Consider the following 12,083-nt stretch of genomic DNA (forward strand, 5'->3'; position numbering starts at 1 on the left):
GGCAGAACAAGCAGAAAATATTACAAAATTTATATGCAACTATGATTCAAGTTGTTTTTTCATTAACGACAGATATAAAGTCGATAATCAGTCATTCCATTGAGGACAACATTTTCTTATTTATTTCTAGTCTTGAATACACAAAATGTTAATCAATTTATATATTCATGAGAAATTACGTTATTATTATTTTTACGTTATTTCAGACAGATCGTTCACAGCTTTTTAGAAGAATTTCTAAAAAAAACACTGCATTGCACATTCCTAACGACGCTTTACAATACGCAACGCTCTATGACAATGGCAGCGAAGAATACTGCTTTATATTCATCTCTGCATTTTGTTCTATTTTTTAACATAGTTCGCTTTTGACTATGTTAGAATATTAGTTAGTAATCACGCCTAAAGATGTTTCTTTACATCGGATTGCGACTGGGGATGAGAAATGGATAGTTCTACGATAACCCCAAAAAGAAACAATACTACGCTATGCCAGGTCAATCATTGCCATCGACCTCAACATCAACACCGAAATCGAATATTCATGGTTCGAAGGTCCTGCTGTGTATCTGGTGGGATCAAAAGGGTGTTGTATACTATGAGCTGGTACAACCTGGCGATTCCATTACGGGCCATCGGTATAGGCTGCAATTGATTCGTTTGAGCCGTGCATTACGACAAAAACAACCGGAATACGATCAGAGACACGACAAAGTCATTCTTCTCCATGCTAACGCTCAGCCTCGTGTCGCAAAAGTTGTGAAAAATTATTTGGAAACGCTCAAGTGGGATATTTTACCGCACCCGCCGTACTCGCAGGACATTGCTCCTACTGATTACTGGTTGTTTCGACGGATGCAGCACGATTTGGCAGGTCACAGATTCACTTCTTTCACAGAAATCGAAAATTGGCCTGTAACTTGGATCGCCTCAAAAGACGAGATATTTTTTTGAGATGGAATTCGAAAATTGCCTGAGAGGTGGGGAAAAGTAGTAAACAGCGATGGACAATACTTTGATTAATCTGTTAATTCATTTTGTTCTGGAAATAAGTGCATTTTCCACCAAAAGAAACGGACCGTACTAATTTGTAGTCCAATAATTCAAACCTATCAACTTCAAACTGTTCGGCAGGTTGCAATTCCCGTAAATGCGATCAGAGGTTCCTCTGTTCCGTGGCAAGTTCTATCCTCTATCCTACCGCTTGTGGGTACTGATAGGCTTCAGATAAGAATCATCATCGTTCTTGTTCAACATCGGCGACAACTCTATAGCGTCTACGGGATCCGTGCGCAAGCAACCAGATTCCGCTGTGGCTTGAAATGCGTTGAAATTCGTCGACATCTGAGTCGGTGGAGAAAGCACAACGTGGTCGGGAGGTGAGACCATGGTCAGGTAATCGTTCATTCCGCCCTCCATCCGAGTTCTGTTCATATCCATGTACGGGGTGTTTAATTCGATGTAATGCTGAAATTGCCAATTTTACTTTGTATCGAATCATCTAGAATTAATTAAAGTTATACATAAATATCTTGCGAAATTATCGCGTCCGACAAGTATTCATTCACGTGACCGTGGCCTTCAATTATTGATTAACATGTGGCTTACACGAAAACGTGTTCCAATTCTCTACAAAACGATATATGAGGATCGCTAAAGGAACTTACCGCTCTCACATTGTCCTCCAACAGATTACCTACACTGTCGACTAGTTGCGTGAAACTCGGTCGCGAAGATGGCTCGCTCTTCCAACACTGGCGCATTATATCGTACCTAGAAATGAAAAATTGCAAACCTCGAGATATCGTTTACAATTTACACTGCGTGTACCGTCGGTGAATGATTAACCATGTTGAAACAGTTAGCCGTGCCGATAGGAATATTTCACAATTTCCATTCGGATGACGGCTCGAGTTTAACGATTTTTTAGATAGCTTATGGCAGCGTTAAGGGTTCGGTAAGCTTCTCGAGGAGCTTTGCTCTGGCAGTTCGAAATTGTACATGTTATCGGTACAGCGCAGTCCTTGGTATATATATGTTTGGAATCATTCCGAAATAAAATAGTATGAGCGGAAACCTACACTTTCGAGATGGCATATACAGGCTTCTCCATTCTGTAACCTTCCATCAGCTTCTGATACACCATCTCCGCTTGTATTCCCGGATACGGTGTTTCAGCCAGCGTGAAGAACTCCCACAGTACTATGCCGAACGACCAAACGTCCGATTGCGTGGAGAAAATTCGATCTCTCATCGTTTCGATGGCCAACCACTTAATGGGTAATGGACAGTCGCTCTTCTTTTTGTAAATTTCTCTTTTGTACATGCTCTTGGCCAGACCGAAGTCGCAAATCTTTGCCACATTGTCGTCGGCCAGCAGGATATTTCTAGTGGCCAGGTCACCGTGCAGTATCTGCAAATTCATTTTCCAGAGATTGATATACATCCATTGCATACAAACTAAATGAAATAATCCTGCTCTGATAGAATTATCTGCGAGAAGAAATCGCAGGAACTAACCCTTCTCTGGCTGAGATATTCCATTCCACGGGCTACTTGGAACGCCCAGGACAACAGATCCTGCGTGCAAATTGGTTTCAAATTGGATACCTTGTAGTCTCCCCGACAGCTGGACGATGCACATTGAGTAGACCCAAGTACAGGATCATCTGCCGACATTCTGAACTTTTGGAAATCTGTAGCTGTGGCTTGACGTGGCAGCGAATCAGATTTCGAATTATAGTTCTTACCGTCAGAAGCTGACGATTCAACAAATTTTACCCTGTAGCGCAAACGAAAGGGTATATAAAACCGTCAGTACAGCAAACCTTTGCATACACGAGTAGTTTCAGCGTATTAATCACCCGAAGCGATAACTTTCTAGTCATAGCTTTTTTAAATACAGACAGCGTCAAGAAAAAATTACAGCAACGAACCTATTAGGAGTGCGGGGGTTAACAGCTTTCTTCAATAAATCGTGGTTGATGCCGAAATCTAATTTACCAGACGCTGGATCAATCTGATTGATAAAGCCGTTCCTATTCTTCAACATGTAATCGTGTAGATTTCCAAATCGACAGAATTCGACGATCACCAACAATTCGCCTAAAGAATCAAGGCGAGGTTGTTTTAATCAACAAGATAATTTAATAAATTATTTAATAAATTTAATAATCCTATATCAATATCGTAATTAATTTCAATTGTCCGAATAGCAATTCTCTAAACAAAGTTGAAAAAGTAATCCCGTAATCGCAAGAAATTTACACCTACATTAATTAATCGATACGAGACGTACGTTTCAAGATATTTTTTGTACAAGCTCCAAGAAGATTGACAATGTTCAGATGTTTGCCAAGATGTATCATGATCTTGAGTTCGCTGGCAAGTGCAGAGATGTACAAGAGATTGGGACCACGACGAACCATTTTCACCGCTACAGTGGTAACCGACTCGCCTTCGCAAATGCCGACAGCTTCAGCTTTCAATACTACACCGAAAGCGCCGCTTCCTAATTGTTTTCCTATAAATCATTACCAAGTAGTTATTGCCGAAAAATATTAGGGAAATCCACTGTGGTGAACTAACATTTTTATTCGTTTGTCAAAAGCCAGCAGATGATGCTTATAGACTAAAACCTTTGAAAACAAATCCGGAAGCTCTTTTTCTCATCACGGAAAAAAGGTCGAATTATAGAACTATAGAAGGAACTTTTACGCTGCAGAAAAGGTCGAGATCAAATTTGTCATCTTAACCTACCTAATTTTAATCGGTCGCTGGGAAATTCCCATTTCTTGTCATAAGGTAGGAGATCTGCCTGATCTTCGACTGTCAAGTCGGGATTCAAACTCTCGATAGCGCCTTTCTCGAAGTGCATAAGACCAGCTTTCATTAATTCCTTTCTATTTAACTGGAACACAGTAGATTTTTGTGAAATTGTTGCGCAATGATGAAACACGGGGTAAGACTGGAAACAGAAGTTACCCTTTCACGACGAATCTTGATGAGGAAATAGATCACCAGGATCGCAACGATCACCGCTAACACGACAAGTAAAATGATCACACCTACAGGAATGCTAGTTACTATTCTGAACCCTGGTAATTGGAAAGTAGTGAAAGTGAAATGTCTAACTGGTGTGCATTTCTACCGACTGACTTAATTCAAATTACCTATAATCGCTATTCGTTGAAAAGCGTCCACTTTTCCAACACGATTCTCCACTCGACATGCGTACTTCCCGCTACTGTTCTCATCCAATGGAAATATCAATTCAAGTTGTTGGGCGTTATTGAAATACTTGTACTTTTCTTTATGAAGTACCAACTGTTGATCATCCTGCCGAAAGAATGTCGACTTTCAACAATTTGCATCAAAATCAATTTACAAGTATGGTAAAACAGTGAAATACTAAATAAAATATAAACATTTAAATTTTCGTGCTAATTTGTCAGTGTAACATTGACCCCTAATTCCTTACTTTGAACCAAGTGACCTTTGGTTTTGGCATGCCATCCACGTAACAGTAAAAATGTACTTTCCCGGTATCTCTTGAGGAGATATCAATAACAATTTCGTCTTGCTTCAAATTGGTATTTATAATAGTAGGTGCTCGTAAAACTAAAATGAAACTGCTATTACTCAACAATACGCTATTCAATCTTTAAAAAAAATTGCAAATCCATTTACCGTTCACTACCAAATGATATCCCGCGGACTGAATCAAATTATCCGCGGATTTCCCTGTACAAATATATTCCTGCGAGTCTTCTACTGCCACGTTGAGTATTTTCAAAATGGATCTGTACGCGAATTTTGTGCTCTCCCGATCAATATTAATTCTGTCTAAAAGTTTGAACATATTATTTCGATTTCTCGTGGAACTGTATTGCTTTTTAAAATCAATTGTAAAAAAATTAAATTTTCCAACGCGATCTTCGCGCGAATATTGGAAATTGTATTACCAGATTCTATAATTGGACCACTTTTGCTGCTCCAAGTCAAACTGTCTGAAAAATTTTGAATCGAAGCAGCGCAGATCAGCACCCAGTCGTCACCCTCTGCTACTGGGTCTATAGTACGAACGATACCGAATTCCCCAAATTTATCTGAAATATTTCGAATCGAATTGTAGCATTTGGAAATGAACGTAATCGCGTAATGAAGACTTCCGTTAGGTAAGAACTACGTCATCTTTTAAGTAGCATACTTGAGGAGCATGCACGGAGGCAAAGAATAGGTAACTGATCAAGCCGAGACTTATTTCGACTCTTAATACTTTAATAACATTGTTGAATCTAATCCGCAGTCTGGTTATGACGCGAAAGCATTCTCGCTTATTAATCGAAGACAACGAATATGCTCACATTCTTACCGGAAACAGTCACGCTCTCGGTAATATTTCCGCAGCCAACAGTGTTGCACGCGCTGCAGGTGAGCTCGCCGGACATATCAATGGCTGTTGTTACTGTAGACAGCAGGTAAATCTGGCTTGCGTTTTCCCTGGTGTCCTATACGAATATCTCTTAATTTAATAAATCGATCGCAATTGATGGATCGGATTTATGCGGACTTCGATCGACACTAAACCATCGAGCCGATGCGAATGATCAATGTCACGTTCTTCACTCGAAAGTTCTTGAAATTATGAGTACACGTCCGTGGAAAATATTTGAATCAATATTTGCGTTCGAGCAGGCAGTATAATGAAAATGGCGTAAAGTCTAAGTACATTCTGTTACGAATCGTCCTCGGTAGGCTTAGTATTAGAACATTGCGTACCGTTAAGTACTCGGGGGTAGCATCTTCGCAAGAATGATAATCGGGACATTTCCTGTAAGTCCAGGTAACATTCGGCTTCGGGTACGCTTCCACTCGGCATTCAATATCATCCACCTGATTCTGGAAGTAGTACGTCCTTTGTTTGCGTATGTATACTTTTGGTGCGGCTAAAAACTCATATTCGTTTAGACCGGTCAGTCACGGAATTGACAGAGTCTCTCCGATTAATACTTGTTACATTTCGTTGATAAACAATAAAAATAACGTACTTAGTACTTCCAACGTAAAGTCCAATGATTCTTGTATATACTGATTGTCGGCTACGACAGAATACACTCCCATGTCATTTATATCTAAATCGTAGATTGTCAATACTGGAACACAACAGGCATTATCACTTATGATTCTGTTTTTCGGCGATGGCCACAAAGTTTTTGGAATTTCGTCGCCATCGGGATAGAACCTAGAAAATAAAAATGTGTACGAAAACGTTGAGAAATCAACGTCTTTACTAGTAAATTCGTATAAAATTCAAAGGCTGTCTGTAGAAAAGAATAATGAAGATTTTGTCGTTTAAATTTGTAGCGTCATTAAATGTCCATGTATTGTACATCAACCTAATTGGCTGGCATCGTTCCTACACAGTAATGTAGATATAGAATGGTGTGTTTTATAAACAGTTTGTAATACCATTTTACTTGAGGCGGAGGATACGCTTCTACGTCGATAGTCCATACGAAGAGGTCACCCTCGTTACGCAGTATGTGCTTGTAATTATCTCGAGTTGTCATCCTGATGAATGGCTCGATCTCTTCTAAACGTTTAATCGACAGAAATATTGATGAATGTTGATTGTTTTATGCACATAGCATACGATACATCGTTTAGATGGGAGTTTTTTGTCGTCACCTGACCAACCCCCACTCCGTCGATTTAAAATCTGGCTGGGCCTCCTGGCCACCATCGCCACGTTTCACGCGGTACGTTGTCATCGTACTTACCGTGCACCTGAAGATACATCTGCGATGTCAATTGATCAACCAAGTCGCTTGCAACGCACTGGTAGACATTTTCGTCCCTGTAGGTTACGTCTTCAATCATCATTATGACCGCCTTCTCGAAGATGAAATTTGGATTGGTCAATCGATCTGACCATATAGTGATTCTGTCTGTCTGAAACATCAGATTATCGCGTTGAATTCAATCAGGATGGGTGTAGAAAACGCAAAGAAACTTGTACAGTTGTTGCCAAAAGTATACGGACACTAGCATAACTTTCACTTCTACGCGATATATTAAAATATATATATATATATATAAAATGTCCTTTACAGTATATTAGAGTATATGAATGTCAAAGTACAATAAACTTTCCAGTTAGTATAAATAATATAATTGTAAAAATATAAAAAGGCGTCGAATTTTCACGTCACATAAATACTCGAACGATTTATAAAGCTAAATATAAAAGTTATAAAAATAAATATTACATATAACAATTACACTTTCAACAATTTTTTAAATCTGAGCCTTGGCGAGATCTATAAAAATAGTTTTTAAACGTGTTACAACCGTTTTAACCCCTTGCCGTACTTTAACGAGTCAGACTCGTGATGGAGATTTATAATAATAAATTATAATTGGTTATGTACGAACGTTCAGCCGTTCCATTAAGTTGGAATCAAATTGTATTCTCACGTCACCGACAATTAAACATTCGAGTAGATTTGAGCATACAATAAATATAAAATTCCTTCTTCTAAGAAATTAGCGATCGCAAAGATTCTAGTCATAGTAATTATAAAGAAAATGGTACGGCAAAAGGGTCAATGGCACCGCAGAGCCGCCGCTCGAGTGCCCAGAGTTAAACTATTGTAAAGGATTTTTTCCGTTTAATGTATATTTATTTGAAAGCATGCCGTATCAGTCAAAATTATACTAGTATACGTGAAGTACACTGTACGTGAAGATAGATACTTGTTGCGGTGGAATCCAAAATAGATCGTACCCCTCGACGCCGTACAAACTCTGTATGCTACACTTCAGGTACACGGATTCGCCCTTTATTGCATGCGCTAATGTATTATTGATAATTGGTTGGGGCACGTCAGGCAGCCCTAAATAAAAATAAAATCGTGTATTGTTTAAATTGGATCTATTGAACCTTCGTGAAAAAATAGACGCTCTCTAACTCTATCCTGAGAAATATGCACTTCTTTTATTCAACGATTTTCATCGACAAATCAATTCCAACTATTTCAATTTGTTTATTAACACATATTTATCCGTACGACGAAAATTCGTCATTTCGCAAACAATCACCGATAGCGAAATGAAATTCAAATTCGTCGTTTGTATATTACAGAATATAATTGATTCTTGTTCGTTTAATTCTAAATAAATTAAATTCTAATTTTTACAAAACAGAGATAATTCTAATGAAGGCAAAATTTGTTTTACATCATTTTCTATAATTTCACTGAGAAATGTATAATTTTCAACAAGTCACGTTATTTTTATATAGATCGTATCGTTTCTACAGATAGTGTCAACAAATACCGACATTTCGCGAATGGCGGTGCAACGAATTACCGAATGAATATGTGTTATATTAACCCATTAACCGTCGAAGTTTCTTCTTAATTATTCACAATATGCGCAAGAAATTAATGTAACAATATAATTACGTTGAAATCATGATTTGTTGTTAAGATATTTTAGTTTTTAAAAAGTCCCAAATGGTGATTGTGGCAGTTTACATATATAAATACTAATGAGAAGAAATATCTTTTATCGTATGAATTTTATGATGTACTTTGAATTACATATTTGCGAACAGTATTTAATTATAATATAATAATAATCCAAACCGTGCCTCAAACATGTTTACTTTCATGTATTTTGCTTATAGATGATTTCGTAATTTGTTGGTTTGTTGCCAAAATTACCATACGGTTATGGTTTTAGTTAACGAGTTAACGACGTAACTTTCCTTCTCTCATAATTTTACTCGGAAGAAAATAAAAACGATCGATTGTAAAACAGTAAAAGTGTCTTCCATCCTAAAATCTCGTGACGAAAATTTTATAAAACTCTAGACTATGGTGTAAACATCTTTCAACGAATGTACTCACCGCTTACATGCAGATCAATGCGCACCATATTGCCAAAATCAATACTGCATGTGTATGTACCGCTATGAATTTTCTTCACTTGTTTGAACATAAATCCAACTTTCGGATCGTAAGTATGCCATGGGATAATATTATTGTAAATATGCTGCACAATGTATTTTATTAAAATGACTAATCGCACAATGATTGTGCATATTACCAATCACGAATACAACGTAATTATATCAGAACAAAGAGCCATTTATCATTAGTTCATGATTAGAACAATGCCAACCTTTTTCTTGATACGTTTAAAATATCAATTGCTGTGCCTTTAGTTTGTTTTTGGGTGCAATTGTTATTTATATTTGTAGTATCGGTAAAAAAGGTCTGTGCGCAGGGTGTTGCAAAAGTCACTCGTAATCAGACAATTAGGAGTTCCTGAGATCATTTCAAGAAACTTTTTCCTTTGCAAAAATTTTCTCTAAGGCATCGTTAATGAGTTATTAATGAAAAAAACTGTAACCGATGAGAGGCTAGCCAACCAGCGGACAAAGTTCAGTTCCGCCTATTAGATTGGCCACCACGCGCCGAATAAGATAGCCTCTCATTGGTCCCCGTTTTATGTTAATAACTTGTCAACAATACCTAGGAGAGCATTATCGTAAATTTCAAATGATCTGAGGAACCCCTTACTTTCCAATTAAGAGTGACTTCTGCGATACCCTGTGTACAGGATTTAAATAAAAACGTGCGCATTTACCAAATAAGACGTAGTCAACATTTGTAGGGAAAAATAAAGGAAAATAAATTAATGAAAGTATTTAATGTGTCCTATTTGATAATTACAAAGTTAATCATGGTTGGAATGGAAGTAAAGACACAGCAAGTGGCCATTGTAAAGTAACCAGCTCACAAGTCTCTCGCAATTTCGTAATTTCTGCCAATTGTAGACAATTTTTCTTTAATTTATTGGAAACGTTCTGAATGTTACGTTGCTTCGTGACGTTGATGCTACAAATTTTTTTAAACAATCAAACACCTTTGCTCGAATGAACTTTTTAAGATGGACTTCCACATGCGGTGACGTTGGTCTACACGGTATGATAATGTCGTAACCTTCTTCAGCTTCCATCTTACTAAAATCTTTTCGTACAACAAATTGAATCTCTTCAGCTGAAACATAACGGTTCAACTTCTAAATTGTTCCTGATACTATAAAATTCACTGCAGATTTAATCCACTGCATCGCAGTTAACATAGTTGGTACTCGGGAGGGCTCTGCCCAGGTACAACATTAATGTTTGGAGGATTTTTTGTAGAAACCAATACAATTTAAAACAAATCTGAATTACACTTACACTGAACATAGACATAAATCCACCTGACTTTAGGGTCGGAGTAATTATGAACAGTGACCATAATGGGATCGTATGAGCAACCATACCAATCAGTGTCCCCGAAGACTGTATGCGGTCGATGAAACTCGTACCAGTAGGTGCCATTTTCATCTCGGTTTTTGTTTACTTCGATGGATGATGTAGGCGAATAGACTGCATCAGACTGTTTTTAAAGCACACGTTGTAATCATTTTTTCTGCCATGGACAAGTCTACATAAAATTTTTAATACGCGAAACACCTTAACCCTTTGCCGTATGATCCCACTAATTTCTAAGAAGAAAAGAAATTTTGTACTCATCGTGTGCTTACATCTGAACGAATGTTTAAATATTGGTGACAAGAGAAGAAAATTTGATTTCCACTTAAAGGAATGGACGAACATTTATCTCGTTATATGACTCGTTAAAGTACGGCAAGGGGTTGATATTTTATTACTTACGATATGTGCTTTCGGAATGGGATAATCGAAGACTATGTTTGAACTTCCATAACATAGCAGCCGCAAGGAATCGCCTTCTTTTAAAATAATTTGGTCAGCGCTGGGTGACATATTTGGTTTCCAAGCGATCATGTCTGAAAGAAGAGACAGAAAAAGAGACGGTGTCCCGAAAGTCACCCTTGACATTGAAACGGTGGGTTCCTGTGGTCACTGGAAGAAACTTTTGATTCCTCGTATACTTGTCCGCGCATAAATTATCAGAGACAATTGATTAATTCACTTAAGCGCGAGACAGATGCCCATATGTAAACAATATTTACAGGAAACCATGTGATCGCACGAGGAAGCTGCGGCAAGAAGCTGTCGACCGGCAAAGCATGGGAAGAACATGTGGTCTCATCGAGATAAGCTGCAATGCACGGAAACGCGATGGAAATAATATTCAATTTTCCGCATTTTGATCACTCCGCAACGGAGTGATCAAAACCGAGGCTCCAAAATACCGGCTGCTTTTCGAGGAATCGAGAAGTCGGAGTGCAGGTGAATGAAGCGGAATGGCAGATCCATAGATCCGGTCTACTATGACAGAGTCTCAATGGAGTTCGTCTCGATCATCTAACACACGCAGTCAACAAAGTGGTCTTTCGAGAGTGTGGCTCTCGATCGTGGCGACTACATGCTCGCGTCATTGCTCGCCGAACGCTTCACGGGCCATGGATGGATGGGTGGCAGGTAAAACTGTAGTTACCTCTGCACAGGTATGAGAGAAGAACGACAGCAGAGAGGAACCTTCGGTGGCGGCACGGCATTTTCACGTGCTTATCTTTTCGACGCTTTCTTTTTATATTTATCACTGAGCTTGAACTCTTTATCGATTGAACTTCTTTATACGTTTGACGAAGCACCATGGAACGAAATCGCACGGCTGCGCTTCGTTTCTAGAAGCGCGTCGCTCAACCGCAAAGATCACGACAGTAGTGTGTTGTTGAATTATGGTAACATTTCTAGGATCTGATCATACCCCAGTAATCCTCTGACCACGACTTATCAACGACAACGTCATATTAATCATAATTTATTTTTAATCCGCGCTGCGTCCTAAGCTGACCGCAACTACTGTTGTCAGTGCAATGGACTAAGGTTTGATGCACTGTGGTATCTTTTCATTAAAGTCGGTCCGAAATACGGTTTTATTCGTTTATTATGAAAATCGGTACTCTTACGGTTTCTGGTTCACAGGTTGCAAAAGACAAAATAAAAAATCAAACGCTACTCTTGCGTTAGCACTGTTTCTTTTCTATTTATATGTTTTAAAATTAAATGGTTCTCGAATATTTTATTATAATTG

The 12,083-nt window shown here is 38.3% G+C and overlaps 2 protein-coding genes across 2 annotated transcripts; both read right to left on the reverse strand.

Moving 5' to 3' along the window:
* Positions 1-591: 591 nt before the first annotated feature.
* Positions 592-6,935, reverse strand: LOC144476831 (vascular endothelial growth factor receptor kdr-like). Its single transcript, XM_078194096.1, has 17 exons — positions 6,783-6,935; positions 6,472-6,595; positions 6,058-6,244; positions 5,782-5,955; positions 5,375-5,510; positions 4,965-5,108; positions 4,690-4,845; positions 4,481-4,620; positions 4,173-4,338; positions 3,985-4,097; positions 3,760-3,910; positions 3,299-3,523; positions 2,950-3,105; positions 2,521-2,759; positions 2,082-2,413; positions 1,668-1,773; positions 592-1,467 (listed from the first exon to the last, which is right to left on the reverse strand). The coding sequence occupies exons 1-17, from the start codon at positions 6,883-6,885 to the stop codon at positions 1,198-1,200; spliced, it is 2,922 nt and encodes a 973-aa protein (XP_078050222.1). The 5' UTR covers positions 6,886-6,935; the 3' UTR covers positions 592-1,197.
* A 784-nt stretch (positions 6,936-7,719) lies between these two features.
* Positions 7,720-11,693, reverse strand: LOC144477171 (platelet-derived growth factor receptor alpha-like). The gene is made up of 6 exons (XM_078194660.1): positions 11,484-11,693; positions 10,736-10,869; positions 10,256-10,457; positions 9,937-10,070; positions 8,916-9,060; positions 7,720-7,898 (listed from the first exon to the last, which is right to left on the reverse strand). The coding sequence occupies exons 1-6, from the start codon at positions 11,641-11,643 to the stop codon at positions 7,720-7,722; spliced, it is 954 nt and encodes a 317-aa protein (XP_078050786.1). The 5' UTR covers positions 11,644-11,693.
* Positions 11,694-12,083: the final 390 nt, after the last annotated feature.

Source organism: Augochlora pura, chromosome 11, assembly GCF_028453695.1.
Source record: "Augochlora pura isolate Apur16 chromosome 11, APUR_v2.2.1, whole genome shotgun sequence".
Lineage (NCBI taxonomy): Eukaryota > Metazoa > Arthropoda > Insecta > Hymenoptera > Halictidae > Augochlora > Augochlora pura.